Here is a 17,200-nt window from a genome sequence, read left to right on the forward strand (position 1 = left end):
TTTATAATTTTTCTTCCATTCTTTGCTTACTATTGATGGATTTTTCTGCCCTAAGTTCCTTCGGGATGAAGGGTAGGGTATAAATTGAATTAATGATAATGCTGCTTTATTGCTTTGATGATGATGATTAACTGCACAATTAAAATCATTACATAATTTATCTCATTAAATATAAATCAGTAGGAAATAAATAAAACCATATAAAAGCACCACAGCCAGCCTCCTCATTCCCAACACAAGATACTGCCACAATCAGCTTACTTGAACCAAAAACCAAAAAAAAAGGCTCTGGGCAGCAGCAAAACACAACTCTCGGGGGAACAAGTTCCATAAGCAGGAAGAAAAAATGAAAATGCCCTATCATGTGAGCCTGTCAGTCAGTCTATCATACTAAATGGAAGATCCATAACAGAGCCGCTGAGGCCAATCTCAAGACCTCCAGAGGTTCATAAATGCTCCTTCAAGTAGCTCAGTCCTAATGTACCGATCTGGTGTGAAAATCATGGCAGTACCTATCTCGGGCCAGGATTCCACACTATACGCCTTTCATGCAGTGATATTGACTGTGAGGAACAAAACAAAGCAATACATGAGCAACAAGAGGATCACTGGTGCAGATGTACAGCTGTCTTCTTTGGGGTAAGGTGCTACGCTGGTACAACTGTGCTGTTTCTGTGGAACTGCAAGGAAGTTTAGCACTGCCACGAACAGCAGATGGGAGAAGAGACCTGCTTAATGCCACACCAGTATGTGATATTTCAATTAAGCAGGCAATGATGATTATGCAACAATGTTCCCTTGTTCTCCTCTCCCTCTTCCACCACGTATGGTATCATTATTAGAGATGATCACATTACAGAGCCAGGCCTCATTTATGTGACCTTCATAAACATTTTTTGTCAGAGGTTTAGCCAGTTTAATGCCTGAAATGTGTGTCATATACCTCTGGAGCAACTACAGTTTAAAGAGCATCAAACCCTTTTAGGGGGGGAATAAAAATCCACATTCAAGATATTATCTCTGCATCAACTAATTCTCCCTAAATCTGATTTTCATTCGAGTCTGGGCCCTCATTTATGAAAGCAGATGCAACATAATTGCTTAATATACCAGCGACTTTGTATCCACTGGTTCTAATTCCCTGTCAGTCTTCCTTACCAAAGGATGATCTTTTCCCTCCCCAGCTCCTGGCCGCTGTGTCTGTGCTTGGAAAGCCTTTTATAGTGTTATAAAGGCTTTGCCTATTGGCTTCACTGCACAAGTGGGCGACTGCAAATTTTTACTAGGGTTGCTTTCTGCAGTGTGTGTCATCATTATGCCCACTTCTAGATCTTATTTGTTTACAACTTTAGCTGAAAGGTCGCAACAGGGACAGTTGGTGATTTTGCAATTCCACAAATTAATTTATATTTTCACCTCTCCATTCTTGGGCTATACTTTTCTTACTTATCTGGAGCTACCAGCTTCAATTCAATCATTTCATTTCTAGAAAGCAATACCTGGCTCTGGTCCATTTTTGCTATGGAGAACATTCCTAGCATGTGGAGATGCTGTTCATCCCTAAATGTGTCAGGGAACTATGAATGTCTTTTTTGCTTCTCACCCCCACCCGCAAAAAAACTGCAATTCTGCAGGAGGGGCACTTGTTCCCTTTGCATTTTAAGAGAGGGTGTAGAAAACGTTAACTCTTTGGTCTGCAATCCACAAAACACTTGTCAGTGCTGCTTCTCAGACTGAAAACATTTAATCTGCGGGTCGCTCCGAGAGCAACTCGCGTGCCAGAAGTTTCGCCCGCGTTTCTGCTTCTACGGACCACTTTCCTCACAGAGGAGCCTCAGAATATGAGAATATGCGGAGGAACACGAGCCAACAAGGCGCCCCCGCGCATTCTATAGTACGGGGGGGGGGCACATTTGCGCTCCTAAAGGAGGCGATGCATCTCCTCACAAAGTTGGGAGTGGGAGGAAAAGAGAGCCAAGGCGCGCGAATGCCTTCGGTTTTCAAAGGGCCCTTGTCATCTCGGCCGCCCCCCCCCCTTTTCCCTCCTCCCGCTTGAGGCATATGACAATCTGCCATTAGCTCACTCCCGCATTCCCCAGAGCTTGGGGGCCAGCCAGCCAGCACAACAAGCAGCATCTGACACCAAGCGGCACTGCAGGGCCAGGAGGAGCGCGCGCCCGTTCCCCGCCCACCGCCGTCGCAAGCAAAACAGCCGCTTTTGCTCCTCGTTCCCCACCCCTCGCGCGCGCGCGCGCACACACCCTCTCACACGTGCGAAGCTGCTCCTTTGAGGGCAGCCAATCCGGACGCCTCTCGTAGGCTGGCTGGAAAGGCGGCCAAGTGCCCCCCCCTCCCCAATAATGCCGCCAGCGGCTCTTCCTCACAACTTTGCAAGGGGGGGGGGTTGTTTGCTCCCCTCCTTCGCAGCATAGTGTCCCAGGCCACCTCCCCTCCCCGCCCTGGGTGTTTCCGACGCCACAGAGAGCGTCGCCTGAAATGTTGTTACACAAGGCGCCGGGGCCTTATGCAAGGAGAGCGAGGAAGAGACGGAAGGTGCCGCCGGCAGACAGAAAGGCAGGAGGCGAGCCGAGAGCGAAGGGGAATATGGGTAGAGGGGATGCGGCGGGGGGATTTGAAAGGGCAACGGGAGAGGGGGGGGGATTGCGAAGGTTGCGCTTTGGTTTCTGCTTTAGGGAAGCTGCGCCTTAAAAAATAAAAATAATACTAGGCGCAGCTTCTTGCAATACATTTCCATACTGGGGAAAATGTTTGCACCAGTTGATTTTCTGCATACTCCGTTGAATACAACGGGACCGGCTCCGAGGGAAGAGATGTGCAGGTGCACATGCAATATGTGGAAGGGAAGCTCTAATGTCGTTCCTTTTCTCCACCCAGGATGCTGAAGACTATAAAACAAGCCCTCTTCTCTACTGGGCTGGAGATGCCCAAATGGACAGCACTGCCAAACCAGGTGACCAGCGTTTATGGTTGTTGTTTTTAATGACTGGAAGGTGACTTTCCGCTTAATCCTTGATCACGTCCAGTAAGTGGAAGGGGAAGAGATTTGTACACATGCATACACACGTCCCTGAGCGGAGTCCTAAACACAAATTGCTTGACTAAATATGTGATCGAGTGGGACACCTAAGCAGGGGTTCATTAGGTATGAGAGTTCCCTATTACAGCTGGAAATATCACTGTTGCCAAAAAGTCTAAATTTTGGCTTCAGCAAGACTTCACTGGAAGATGCAAGAACTAATGCAAGTATCCCAGGGAAAATAACATGAAAACATCCAACAGGCATAATTTAATATAGCATTGCCCCCTCCCCTGGGTATTATCCTAAGCCCCTCTGTTGACTCCACATTTTGTCTATGTATTGACAAATGTAGTAGGTGGATGTAAAGGGTTTTTTAATGCACAAGGAGTGCTTTGAAAGCAAAGTTATGAGGTACTGTGGTTGAGTAATGCAACAGTGTAAATGAGCTTGATTAACCTAGTATTATTTTTGAAAATACCTTCAGATTGCTATTTAAATCTATATGTCATTGATTAAGGAAAACCTTGCATTACTGAGAGAACCTGGTTTGAACTCTGTTAACATGGCTTCATACTGCAGTCATTTCTGAAGATTTAAATGTTAGGAAATTGTTCATCTCATTCCAGAAAATATGTCTTGAACACCATGCATTTTTTCTTGGTAAAAATAAATATTTACAAATTTACAACTAACACATCTTTAAAATGTTAAATGTTGCAGGTTTAAAAGTTCTTAACATGTTTACTCATCAGTGGCTGAAGGAAATATATTTGTTCAGAAACAAATTTTAATGCTGATCTCTTCTAGGACAAAAGATTGTAGAAGTGAACTTTGGCTTATAATCCTTCTAACTGTGTGGTCTTCAGCCTTTGAAGGTTGAAAACAGTGGGCTAGGAAAGCAAGGAGGGAGAAATGCATGCTAAGGTGCTGTGAGAGGAAAGCTAGCCAGATATTGGGATCCTGTTCTCAAGTGGATCATCCGATTGTGTATTGCAACATTGGTGCTCAATTCCCACAAACACTTCCTTATTGCCAAAGTAAACAGCAAGCTCATGTAACATTTCTCCCAACTTTTTTTAAAAAAGAAGATCGGCTGGGGTTGGGGAGGGGAAGACCGCTGGGGTGAAGAACAACGTAACCCTCTTCCCTCTGCAGGGGCCTTGCTATGTATTTAAAAGATCTGAGAGCACAATGCAGTAGCTCCCCACCCTCTCTATTCATGAGAAATGGGGTCGTGTGGTGGTGGTGGTGGGGAGCTGAATGTTCAGAAATATTCAGCTGGCACCTGCTCTTGTTTTTTAGGTGCTTTCATGGGATTTTCCAAATTACCATGTTGCTTCTGCTATTTCTTTCACTGGGCCGTGTGGCTGGATGAATTTTAATTTAAGTTTTTATTTGATCATTGTTAGTGGTTTTATAAACCGCCTCAAAGACTCAGTCCCGAAAAGGCAGAGTGCCTATACTTCAAACAAATTTTAGACCAGGGTTCAAATCCCCACTCACCCCATGAAGCTCACTGGGTGACCTTGGTTCAGTCACTGCCTCTCGGCCTAACCTCCCTCACAGGACTGTTGTGGGAAGTAATTAAAGAGCAGGGAAAACCTTGGGGAAAAATGTGGGATATAAGTAAGTAAATATTCTCCAGGATTTGTCATTGGTCCCTTGAAGACATACCAGGAGGGCAACTGTTGCATTAAGGGAGCCCCAACTGTTAAGGGGCAGCTGGGTCTCCTCCAGGCTCCCCGATTACTGCTTCCCTTTTTCTTCAAACCATTGATTGCCATGCAAAACTTCCAGTGGCAACCCAAACAGTCCAGCAGATTGTGGTCTTCCAACAAGATGGATGAAGAAAAAACTCTGTGGCACATTTATTCCTCCTCCTCCTGCCCAAATACACTTAAGGACTGAACCTGGCCTTACCATGTGATGCTGCAGCAGAAACGTCTTCAAATACTTACAAAGTTCTTCAGCAGCTGTGCTGGTGGGCCCAGTGCTTTCCTTTATAGTGCTGGGGGTGAAGCGTTTGCAGTCACTGTTGCCGCCACCATCTTCCTTATTTCTCAATGCTGCTAAGCTCTGCGGCATCTCCTGCCCCCAAATATACACATCAGGAGTGAGGCCCTGATTCACTGAGAATAACAAAGTTATTTTATTTATTTACTACTCTTTATATACCATATTTCCTCCAAGGTGGCAAACATAGTTCTCCCCTGCCCATTTCATCCTCACAACCACCCTGGGACCAGACAATACGTTTTTAAAAAGAGAAGACCTGGGACACTCAAAGATGACTTGTTTACCTGGGATTAACAGTGCCTGGGGTTAGTGGTCATTTCCCCACTCAAAAATTGTCTTCTACAAGCTATTTTTCCATCATGGAGAACAGTGAGCTTTCACTATTTAGTTGGGAAAACAGCAGGAAGGCCATTTTTAAAGGGAAACTGACCAGAGGAGAAAAAGTTAATCAGTTCCTCCTCCTCCTCCTCCTCCCCCCCCCCTTTCAATTGCTCTGGGTGGCAACCACCTATTACTACTATTCATGAAAATAAAAGCAGTATCAAACTGCATCTGCTATGTGGAGTCTACTTTGGTCCTAAGCTCTTGATCTGAAGGAGTGTGTATGGGATCAGTTTGCAGAATAGCAATGGGTAAATGACTAGTGAGATAAAATCGAGGAAAGAGATTGGTTTTGTGTGTTTTTGTAACAATTCACAGCCGTTATCACAATACGCATTGTGATAGGCATTTCCTCTAGAGCAGGGGTAGTCAACCTTTTTATACCTACCACCCACTAATGCATCGTTCTTGATGGTAAAATTTCCTTACCGCCCACCAGTGCTCGATGGAAGGAGGATTCAGCGTGTGCCGTAGATCCCCCTACCGCCCACCTAGAATCCTGAAACGCCCACTAGGTAGGGACCAGGTTGACAACCCTGGTCTAGAGATAGGGAACACACTTTCATTTACTCGTTTTTAGTTGTGGTTCCTACTTTTAAAGAGTTCCATATCTATGCAGAGTTTATTGTATGAAAATTACTAGGTAACAAGTCTTGATTTTTGTTTTTTCCCCTCTTAAGGCTTCTGATTATGAAATTCGACAGTATGAACCAGCCAAATGGGTTTGCACATCTGTTAAAACTGTGGACTGGGATTCAGCTATCAATACTGGTTTTACTAAGCTCTTTAATTATATTAAGGGCAAGAATGAAAAAGGTAAGGTGTGTTTTGCTCTACTTGTGTTTCCCTTGAAATCAGCTTCCCTTTGGCGGGAGACAAACACTAAGCACACATTCTTCATCTTCTTCTTGAAAATATACCTCAGGTGTGTCTTTTTGGTGGGGGAATGTGAGAAACAGTAAAGGAGAGAATCCAAATTTTTAACTAAAAACCCAACATCCCAAAGGAATTTTAGTGTTGGAAAGCACAGGTGATGTCATCTAGTTCAGCCTTTTTTCAGGTTGAGGTTCTGATCACTCTGGTGTGGATGAGAGATGCTCTTGCTTCCTTCATACCCCCTGCAATCTTAGCAATCTATTCCTGTTTTATTCCATCCTTTCTTTGGTAATGTTTTGATAATGTGTTAAGTGTAGCTAGTAATATCTTGCCTCTTGCAGGAGTAAAGATAGACATGACAGCTCCAGTGACATGCTATGTGCAGCCAGGCGCTGGCCCGTTCTGTGAGTCCACAACAACCGTCTCTTTTTACGTGCCACCTCAACACCAGGCAAATCCACCTAAGCCATCAGAGGCAGATGTCTTCATTGAAACGAGGCCAGCAATTACTGTGTTTGTCAGGTAAGCATGTGTGTCTATAACCTGCAGCAGGTGTGGAGAAGTACAGCTCCCACTTTCCCTAGCCATTGGCCATGCTGGCTGAACTGTAACTCCCATCAACCCCAAGACTACCTCCGTGTGGCCAACACCATTTTTGTAATTTATCTTGGAAAATGTCTGCTAACTTTGACTGCCACCTTGTGGTAACTGTGTCAAGGTTTTATGTGTTTCATGAAGGTGCAGATATGGGAGGTGGAAGAAACTGGAAAGAAAAACTGCTGAAATTAGAAGTTTAATAAACCTTCTTGGATGCTTTAATGGGGAAGATGAGCCATTTTCCCCATTAATATTTTTGCTACACTTCTTACTGCTTTGTGGAGCTGTAAAAATCCAAACTGCCCTTCAGGCGAGCCACACAGTCCTGGTGAAATGTATTTGTGTAAACAATAGCTTTCTCCAGTAGCCTTCTCATTTCTTCTTTCCCTTAAAAGTGAGCTCAAAACTGGGGCCTGCATGTTCTTGCTCACATATGTAGTGTCTGTGACATTAAAAGCTGTTTTATATATACTGACAGGCTCTACAAAAACCTTGGAAATCGATGTCTGCATTATGAGGAGGCACTGTGATGGGTGGTTTTGTCTCCACAAATTCATATATATATGAATGAACTGGTGCCTTCATGTCGGTGCTCCATCCTGGCCCAGGTTGCAAAAGAACTGCAGTGATTTTTTTGAGACACTAGTTATTAAAATCATAACCCGCTGTGTAGACAGCTTCCATGTAGCTACGCTGGTTCACACAAACGTTGTGTCCAAGAAATTACTGCCCAAACTCAAGCTCAGTGGCATTGTCACAGGATCTAGCCATGCATGTGAAGTGGCTTGTAGAGTTTCCCATGTTCCCACAATGCAGGCCATATAAGTTACTGCTGTCCCTGCCTGTAGAAGGAGATTGAGCAGTTGCCACACAGCAGCTTTCAAAATGTATAGACGAGAATGTTGCAGAGCAAGAATCTTTGAATCCCTCTGCAATGAAATGAAAAGGATTCTTGTTTCCTCAACATAAATTTAGTTACATATAAATTAAATCACTGATTTGGACCATCGTAGGTAGAAAAATTTACTAATACTGGTTTATGCGTGTTGATTCCATGTGGCTTGCCTACATTTGTCTATCACGTACACAGGTGTTCTACGTAGAACATAAAACAGTAGTCTCAACACATACAGAATACTTTGTTTTTTTTGTTCTCAACAGATCTTTTGGAGGATTTGCCAATGCCAAAAAGAACCAGGATGAAATACTGGCACTTGCTGAAAGTCTGAAGCGGGATGGAAAAACTTTTCAAGAAAAGGTCTATTATACTGCTGGCTATGATAGTCCATTTAAATTGCTGAACAGACACAATGAAGTCTGGCTTATCAGGAAAAGCTAAAACCTCAACAATTCAGATTATAGCCTTAATAACCATAAGTGTCCTTAACTAAATATATTTCCTAATATTTTCCTACTTAGCCCATTGCCTTAATATCTATCAGTGCCAATATAATACTTGTTTCGCAATGTTTATATATAACTATATAATAAAACTTCCAAGTGGTTTACAAAAATGTAAGATGGCTGTATAGGTTGCTATAGTGTGGCTGCATGTGCAGTCATGCATCACAGTGAACATGTGACCAGCCTGGCTCTTTCTGCAGGCAATTTCTCTGTCCTTATAGCTGGCTCAACTCCACTGACGTCAGTATGGGAACATTATAGCTTCTGAACTGCTATGCAGATTCCATACTCCTAAGGCACGGGTAGGAAACAAGACATAAGCAGTTCTCAGTTGATTAGGGTGGCAGAAGGTAGGAATGCACAGGCCCTGATCTCTGATTTTAACTAACGCATGTTGGGCACAAGATTCCTGCATTGCAGAGAATTGGACTAGATTACCCTCGTAGTCCCTTCAGTCTCTCCAATTCTGTGATTATATGTTCCTTTTTACTGCAGCCTTTTAAAAACAGTAGTTAAAGGGCCCATTTCAAAAGGAAGGAAGCCAGGCCTCTTCAGATGTCCTGTAATACAGTTATGGTCTCAATGGCCCAATTACTAGGGCATTAAGGACCTCCACTGTTGCCCCTTCAGTAATCATATTCTGGGGTAGAAAACTGATGCTTTAATGGGGAAAAGGGGCTTACTGTAGCCTTTGTAATATTTTAAATAATATTTTGTAATATTTTTATCCATATTACTTCTCAAAGTTACAGGAATCATTTAAAACCTTTACCATTTTAATATCTAAACTGAGACTAATTTAGATCACGCTGACATTAGTTTTAAGTTTTTGCCTTTGGGCACTTGAAAGGAGGGGGAAATGGCCCTCCGACCAATTATGTGCCTGCCTTAATGTTCCTTCTCACATTATAGATACATCAAGAGATCTTTCATAGAAACCTATGTGCCATGTTGCCACAGTGAAGATGCAGCGTAGGTCAGCTGGAGGGTGGTGCTGGAATAGCCACTTACATGGGCATATTTTCGTGGGGAAGACAACATGTGGTGCCCGTTCTCCAATACTTTATATTAAATGGACAAACTGTGTAATTTCCAGCAGATTAAAATATTCAGTTATTAGGCTTTTGAGGGCTTTTCGCCTTTGGAATTTTGTAAGGTGCTATATAATAATTTTTAAGTTGTATAAAGTGTGACTTTTGTAAAACCAAAATGTTAAATCAAATAATTGACACTGAAAACTTCTGACGCTGATGTTGCCAAACTGTAGTGCTGCTCCTAGCAAATAGATCACACACGTGAAGACGTATCAAAAATAATATGAAGGGGTAGTGTTTACTTGCACATTTAAGTTTTAAGCTCTTAAATGTCGCTAGCCAGAAAAGCCTTGTGCTTGTACTGAACACACAGATGAGCTTGACAGTGGACTTGAAACCTTTTGACAGGCTGTCAATCTTTAGAAAGATATAGCATCTGTGGGAACGTGTGAATTAACAGGAAAGGCTGAATGTTGTTACTTTCCTATACACTTAGCTTTAAAAAATTTTTTTGCCAGTTAATGTATCTGCTAATGCGAGATGCTAATAGTCTGTGCAATCTATTTACACCAGCAGCTGTGACAGATGAATGGAAAACACAATGGATGTTTTCTTAGCACCTGCTCTAACAGAAACCAGCAGCTTTGTTCAGCTGCAGAGAGAAATGCTACAAAGCTGCCTATTTCAGTGGTAATAATATAAATAATGTGTCCCATTGTCGCCAATAAAATTTGTCATTAATAAATACAACTAATTTTTTAAAAAATAGTTTCCTTTGTTCTGAGGATATCATAATGGTGTATTTTTCCAGCATCCATAAACATGAGGCTTTGGGAAGCAAAAAGTGTTCATTTATCAATTCCCCCTTACTTTGTAACAATTTACATGTTTTAGAATGTAGAGGACACAACATGAGTTGGAGGAGAGAAGAGGGGCGACTGTGTAGTTCCCTGAAAACAACCATTAGACACACTTAGAGCTGGATTCAACAAATGCAGCACACTAGGAGAAGCCCCTGCTAGCTCAATGGGGTCTTCCTCATTCCCCCATGCCTCCCCCAATCCACTCTGGAGGATCAGCAGAACCCCCAGAGGAGTATATGGGGTGCGAAGATGGGGGCAGGATCCTCCTGTTTGGCAAATAGAAATGCTTGTGTTGATGGAACGATGAGAAGAGTATGACGTTGAATTCCTCCCTGAGCAAGGAGAGCAGAAAAAACGTATTGCTGTGCAGCTTAGGAAGCAGAGGCTCAGTTATGGAACTAGATAGGGCATGATCCACGAAATCTAATAGCTGTGATCCAGTGGCCTCAGTTTACACACAGGGAAATACCATTCCTTTTTGAGAGAGTCTAACTTTTGGCACACCTAATGAGAAATCACCATATTTGCACAAAGAGCTTCTCTTGAATAGAAAACTATGTTAGGGGCTTTGGATTTTGACCAGCAGGCTCAATCCCATCTATGCCTCCTTGTGGTTGATCAATTCTTACCCCCTTTAGTAAGACCATAAGCATGTGTTCCGACCTACCTATTCCTCATGTTCAAGCCTGCCACAAACCCTTGCTCTGCCAGGCTAGCGTTCAGTATAACAGCACCCCCAGATTTTCAAGTGTTGCATTATTAACTCTAGCCACAAGATGACAAATGGCAGCCTTGTTTATTGATGCAGTCACAGGATTGTCCCCATCCCCTCCTCGAGTTGAGTGAAGGCCACTAAAATTTATAGAACTAACAAAGAACAGAGATGGAGAGAAAAAGAGCCAAGTGTTTTTCATCAAAATAAATTATCTACATAGAGGAGGGTTGTTTTTTTCTTTAAAAAATGTAAAAATGTAAAAAGTCCAACACTGGTAGGGCAAAGGCTACCTCAAGAACTTGTATTATGTACAAACATTATAAAAACAGAAGACTAGCAACTTATTCAAAATTCATTTTCCAAAAAACCCAACAATCCTGTGATCAAAATCACAGCGGATATTTTAGCTATCAGTTATATTCTTTACAAATAAGAAAGTTATATATATATATATATATATATATATTTAAACACACTGGTAAAGACTCAATAAAATTAAGCAAAGTCTCCTAAATTGTTAAGTTTATTTTCCCATATCAAGGAGATGCTGACTGTAGACAAAAAAGTAAAACTAATTGTAGTGTATTCTTTGGTAACCAAAAGTTAGCAAGTGTTTCAATATTCCAAGTGATATGTTGCTTAAAACTTTCCCATTTTGACAAATATAAGAAAAACTGGTAATTCCCAGTTTAATTGAAAAGAAAAGGGTACCATTTGCAGTTATATACTATAAGCTCTCAAATCGAGAAGTTAATGGCCATTTGCTTATTATTATTATTATTATGCAGCACCCCATCCCAGATTTACCTACATCTTCTTTACAAATCGGTAGCCATTTATTTTAGGTCTTCTATAGGACATCATAACTTCCATTCAAAGAAACAAATTCACCTATGAGGTTTTTTTTCTTAAGAACCCAATAGATGGACTGTAATATACCCACAAAGCAGTCACTTCTGTATTACAATAGTGCTTCTTTCCTATTGCGTTTTTAAAAAAAACAGTAATTCAGAATCTGGTCAGCCTGTTTGTTATGCTATCATGACATGGTTAGACCAGCAGAGGACCCCCTACACAAACTAGAAGAAACAGTGGGACAACAGCCAACACGGTTAACTACTAGGCCACATATTCTATCGTTCCCTGCTCAAAAGAGATTACTAGGTTTCATAAATATAACACTTTGAAAGCTGCTGCCACCCTGTACCACAGAAGCTCCCCATTTTCTCTGTAGGCTTACTTTAATTTTCTACACTCTTAAAAAAAAATAAAAAAAATCACACACAACCCAGAATCTGAAAATATTAGTTTCTGTTTTTTCTAAAGGATTTTAATGCTTTAATGGACTGATCTGACTTAGTTCCATTTAAACTAAAAGTCACATCCATTTAAACTAAAAATCGCATCCCTTCGAGCCACATAGAGGTATCAGTACTGTAGCATCAATTACCACATTCTAAATACTTGGCGAAGTAAATTGTACTGATTAGGGCTTCCTGCTAAGTCTGGATCATTTTGTATACCTTATGAAACCTGTGACATCATAGTGCCTTCTTAATCCTCACCCTTTTTTCAGTTGTTGGCATACATATTTCATTAAAATAATTTTGTATCAACCAGTTATCAAGTCTGGGCGAGTTGTACTGTTCTCACTGGAGCCCACATCTTCATTAATGTCCATTTCATCACTGTCAAACACATCAAATTGTTCCTCATCTAAAGACCTACAAGTTCTGCTTTCTGCAGGTTCAAATGGTTCCACATCTCCCTCGCTGATAACAGTCATAGGGCTACTCTGGATCCTGTTTCGAACATTGTATTTGCTACTTGCAGCAGATGGTGGGGTTCGAGACCTGCCGTACCTGGCGCTGGAAAAGGACAGACTTCTTGGCATCAGGCCTTCGCTCTTGGCCCATTCTTCCTGGGCCCGTCTGCTCTTGGTAGGAGAACAACTTGTGCTACTGTCAGTGGGCTCCCAGGAAGAATCCGCCTTGGCTCTTTGAAACCTTGGGTCTGTGTTTTTTAGCATCTCTGCTGCTGACATGCGAGAACTGGTATCTGAACGGCTCCCTTTTTTAAGCAGTAGTGCCTTGAAGTTGTCATTGCTGGTGCTACTTTTGCGAATATTTCTTTGAATTGATCCTGCCTGTTTAAGGGAAGCCAGATTTGGAGAAGCACCAGTGGGTGTAACAGGGGGTGATGGCGAATGATTTCGGGTATGATCATCCTCAGAGTCTTTGCGGCCAAGGACTTTCCTTTTGGATCTATGATTTTAATGTAGAAGAAAAACATAAAATCAGTATTAGCCTCTCACTTCAATGCTTTTCCTATTTCACATATGAATATTGTAACAAGCAAGCAGATGAATATAAGCTATTACAGAAATGAGTAGGAAGATACTGGAAACAGGAATGGTGACATTCTGATAACAGGAATCTTGTTCTGAACTATATTCTCCAGTACAGAACTGAATTAATCCAATTTACTTGCAAGTTACAATATTTCTTTTCTCATTAAAATTTTGCAAAGCAAATATTTGAATCTTGCCAAATTGTATTTTCTTAATTAAAACAGCTTTCCAATATAGTAGCGTCCTCCAAATTAATATATTCTAGCTACACTTGTCAAGGTGTTCCAAATGAAATTGCCAAAGGGCATGAAATTAATGAAGCCTAAATGAAATCCACATGCTCTGTGGGGAGCTAGGAACATAAGAAGCATTTTACTGTATCAAAAGTAATTAGCACATGGGACATACTATGAAGCTTCATCTAAAAGCAGTTGCATTGACCTGCAAAGAAGGGAAAGGACATCCCTTAAAAACAACAAATTAATTTGTATACAGGGGAAATCAGAAAGTGTATAGGATAAAACAAGGAGTTGGTAAGAGATTAACAAAGATGGTAAAGTACATGTAGTATTCCTTTCAAGTTAACACCAATCATATATTAATGCCGCCCAAACACTCCCAACACATTTAAAAATGGTACTGATAACAAAATAATATCGCTTTTGAAGAAAGCCTTATGCAGATTCACAGTTCAGAAGAAAAGACTGAGCAGTATGTTCACTTGTCAGTCTCTGGGAAGAAACCTCAACCCAAGAGTCTTGGACTCTACTCTTGTGTGCCCCTTTGCCTATCCAGAGGGAGAACATAAATGGGCTGGACTGTTCTATATTTATTTAAATGCTATATATGTAACTGACTATGCAGTAAGTTTTTTTTTAAAAGGGGGGTTGCAGAGATACTGCATACAAACAAATACTGGAAAGTGGGTAAAATAAACATGCCTAAACTATTTGATGATACACATAGACATGCGTGCCTATACTGAAAATGAGTTTCCAGTAAAGTCTAGCATAGCAGTAGCCAAAATGCCCTCCAGATGTTGGAATCCAATTCCCATTATCCCTTATCATTGGCCATGTTGGATGGGGGATGCTATGTTCATTACCCCTGGTTGGGGTACCGATAAAATCATTTTCAAACTGAAATGGCCAAGCCAAAGCTGGGATTTCAAGAAAAATTAGGGGAAGGGAAGGACCACCTTCTCCATGTTTATTTCAGTTCACTGAGAATGAGATCAGCTTGTTGGTTTAAGATCACAAAAGGACTACAGCTCAGTGGTAGAGCATTTGCTTTGCATGCAGAATGTTCCAGGTGCAAATGTTGGCATCTCCAGCTAGGCCTGAGAAGGACTCCTTACTGGAACCCTGGAGAGCCACTGCCAAAGTAGACAACACAGAACTAGATGGAACAAATATCTGACTCTGTGTGAAGCGGCTTCCTATGTTCCCAAAATGCAGAAGAAAAACGAGAGCTATACGAATGTGGACTAGCAGATAAATTTGAAAATTTTGGGGTCAGCAGATGAAAGATATCTAGTACTATGTAACTAGTAAAAACATGTTTTCAGGACTTATTCTTATGTACATTTCACACAAAATACAGAGTTTGTATAATTGTGCAATACAGACCAAGCCCCTTGCGAAAAACAAAGAACACCATCCATAGAAAATTAGATGTCCTTAAACACAATTGAAAACTATGGGACATAACTACATTATAAAATTATGCCCACATTATTTTATTCTATGATTCTCTCCAGTCATAATTGGAAGTTTCATACGACATTCACAGCTGAAGTTTGCACTGTGATACACAACAGCATGAAAAGTAAACACCAACTTGGGGTGTTATCAGTTAATGCATGTGGGATGTATCCTCACTCAGTATCTAATTTGAAACTGGCTGTGCAATCACATCTCAGGTGTTTCCAGAGGATGTTTGCCAGTTTTGTAGTTAACATGCTCAGGGCTTGTTTGTTCTTTTACAAGGAAGACTGGGGAGGAAAGGTGAGAGAAGAATGTAAACACTCTTCCCCTACTCACAAATGCAATCTGTGTGTCACATATATACACTGTTCTTTTCCCACACAAAGATGAATGTTTCTGTGTATAATTGAATCCAAGAGTTATTTAGGTGTATCCATGGACTTGCTATGTGTGGAGGGAATTGTATATTTTCTCTAAATATAGCAGACTCCTGTGCCATATTGCAATTCACTTCCTTTCAGTGCCTTTTGGAACTAGTTGAGTGGTGTCTTCAGTCTTGGCTTATATATGTTTAGTAATGGGAAATATGTAGGGTAGTGGGAAACACGTTACTCTGAAATGCACAATTGTTTGCCATGAAAGGATATCTTCCTAGAAGCAAAACTTTTCTACCCTGCAATATTTAACACAACAATATATGAACTGTACAATATATAAACATGATCCAAAGTTCCCAACACAGAACATTCCTCTACTCACATAACCTAATGAGAACATATTTGTGCCACTTTCAATTACACTCCCCGAAGATGTTCCAATTCGTAGGGGAAAAAATCACCACAAGGTGGCACCAGTAACACACATTAGATATTCTAAGTCAAGATAAGTCACTTTCTTTTTAGGGCATTTCCTGTCTGCCCCCTCTAGCTAAAGGTATCTGTAGATCTGTAAGGTATCTGAAGATCTGTAATCAAAGATACTGTCTAAAGAACTATAATTATTTGTAGAGAATCATTTGCATTTATTTAGCCCTGTGAAATATGTAATATTTGCTCATCCGTTGAACTTCCTTCCTTCCTTTAATCAGGAGAGAATGATTGGGGTTAGTCTGTATTGCACATTTGAAATGACAGATCTGTGTGTCACAGAAATAGCTCATCTTCAACTGGATTATGGCAATCTATAATCCAGCTACTGTCATATGTTTTGCCATATGACGGATAGATCATGTTTACTTGCCAGTTTAAGCCAAGCTTGCCATGAAGTATTAGAGTTGAGCCTCTGTCCCAAACTGCACCATATAATCAGCAGAGAAGAGGGGGGAAAAGAATGGAGGGTAGAGGAAATGAAAACAAAAAGATACACAAAGAAAGCAATAGTATATGTTAAATTGCAGATTTGAGAGAAACAGTACAATACAAACAAGGGATCACTTGACATTCACAGAAGGGCCAGAGGCTGACAGTTTTACCAAACTTGATTTTGCTGCCAGCAAAGTTTAGTTTCAGAATTAGTTGATTGCAAAGCAATGAAAGGTGCATATATGAATAATCTATTTTAACTACGTATTACCAGAAACTAAAGTGAATTTCTTTGAAAAATAAAATAATAATCGTTAGCATTACATATTATGTAAGATATATTTAAAACTCTTAAGGGATAATGGATAAAGCAACACAAATAAGGGAATTAAACAATACCTGTGAATGGCTGCAAACAGATCCTCAGTAGTCCTTGGTCTGGCTGGCACTGCCACCACCTCACTCTCTTCTCCATAACTAGGGCTTTGCAGTAAAAAGCTGCTTGCTGCATCTGATTCAAACCCCTCAGCTAAAATGCAATAAGTAAGAAAATTATGTGGGATTATAAACTCGCAATATCTGAAGAGTTAAGTAGCCAACAGGGCAATAAAGTCTGTAAATTTCCCTAAAAATACACAACACAGCCATGCTTCTGCCTTTTTACTGACGGCAACAACAAAATTATTTTGAGTAACTACATTCTGTGCAAAGCTATTTATTTGCTTACAAGGAACATAACACTGACATTTCTGGATTCCCTAATCCCCACCCCATGGCCATCATTACTGTCTCAGTTTAAAAATCAACACAACAGAGATTTGGTTGAGAAATCCCCCTTGACAATTGTTCCCCTTAAATAAAGAAGGCAGTGCAGATTCTTTACACACCATTAGCCCAAGTTCTATTATTTCCCTTAG

General features: G+C 40.9%; 2 protein-coding genes across 12 annotated transcripts in view; one reads left to right on the plus strand and one right to left on the minus strand.

Annotated features, from left to right (window-relative positions):
* Positions 1-2,402: 2,402 nt before the first annotated feature.
* On the plus strand, positions 2,403-10,114 carry HEBP2 (heme binding protein 2). 3 transcript variants are annotated; one of them, XM_080999769.1, is made up of 5 exons: positions 2,403-2,574; positions 2,896-2,971; positions 6,118-6,253; positions 6,655-6,835; positions 8,072-10,114. In XM_080999769.1, exons 1-5 carry the CDS (start codon positions 2,525-2,527, stop codon positions 8,247-8,249), a joined length of 621 nt encoding a protein of 206 aa, XP_080855895.1. In that variant the 5' UTR covers positions 2,403-2,524; the 3' UTR covers positions 8,250-10,114. The 3 variants fall into 3 exon arrangements, with proteins under 3 accessions (XP_080855895.1, XP_080855896.1, XP_080855897.1); XM_080999770.1 differs by having other exon boundaries at positions 2,405-2,553; XM_080999771.1 differs by having other exon boundaries at positions 2,439-2,581.
* An 874-nt stretch (positions 10,115-10,988) lies between these two features.
* Positions 10,989-17,200, minus strand: part of NHSL1 (NHS like 1) — a 148,106-nt gene continuing 141,894 nt past the window's right edge. For 8 of the 9 annotated variants that reach the window (XM_080999472.1, XM_080999473.1, XM_080999475.1 and 5 more), the window contains 2 exons: positions 16,683-16,812; positions 10,989-13,190 (listed from right to left, as the gene is read on the minus strand). In XM_080999472.1, coding sequence (XP_080855598.1) covers positions 12,539-13,190; positions 16,683-16,812 — 782 coding nt within the window. In that variant the 3' untranslated portion in view covers positions 10,989-12,538. Of the gene's footprint in view, positions 13,191-16,221; positions 16,274-16,682; positions 16,813-17,200 lie in introns of all 9 variants that reach the window. The other variant, XM_080999480.1, reaches the window with a different exon arrangement.

The sequence above is a fragment of the Podarcis pityusensis genome (assembly GCF_964106645.2).
Source record: "Podarcis pityusensis genome assembly, chromosome: 3".
Taxonomy (NCBI): domain Eukaryota; kingdom Metazoa; phylum Chordata; class Lepidosauria; order Squamata; family Lacertidae; genus Podarcis; species Podarcis pityusensis.

Excerpts from the sequence above, each read along its gene's own strand:
- HEBP2 (XM_080999769.1), top strand. The coding sequence starts at position 2,525 with ATGCAAGGAGAGCGAGGAAGAGACGGAAGGTGCCGCCGGCAGACAGAA. Across the intron at positions 2,575-2,895 it reads TGCCGCCGGCAGACAGAAAG|GATGCTGAAGACTATAAAAC; the intron begins GCAGGAGGCGAG and ends TTCTCCACCCAG. Across the intron at positions 6,254-6,654 it reads TAAGGGCAAGAATGAAAAAG|GAGTAAAGATAGACATGACA; the intron begins GTAAGGTGTGTT and ends TGCCTCTTGCAG.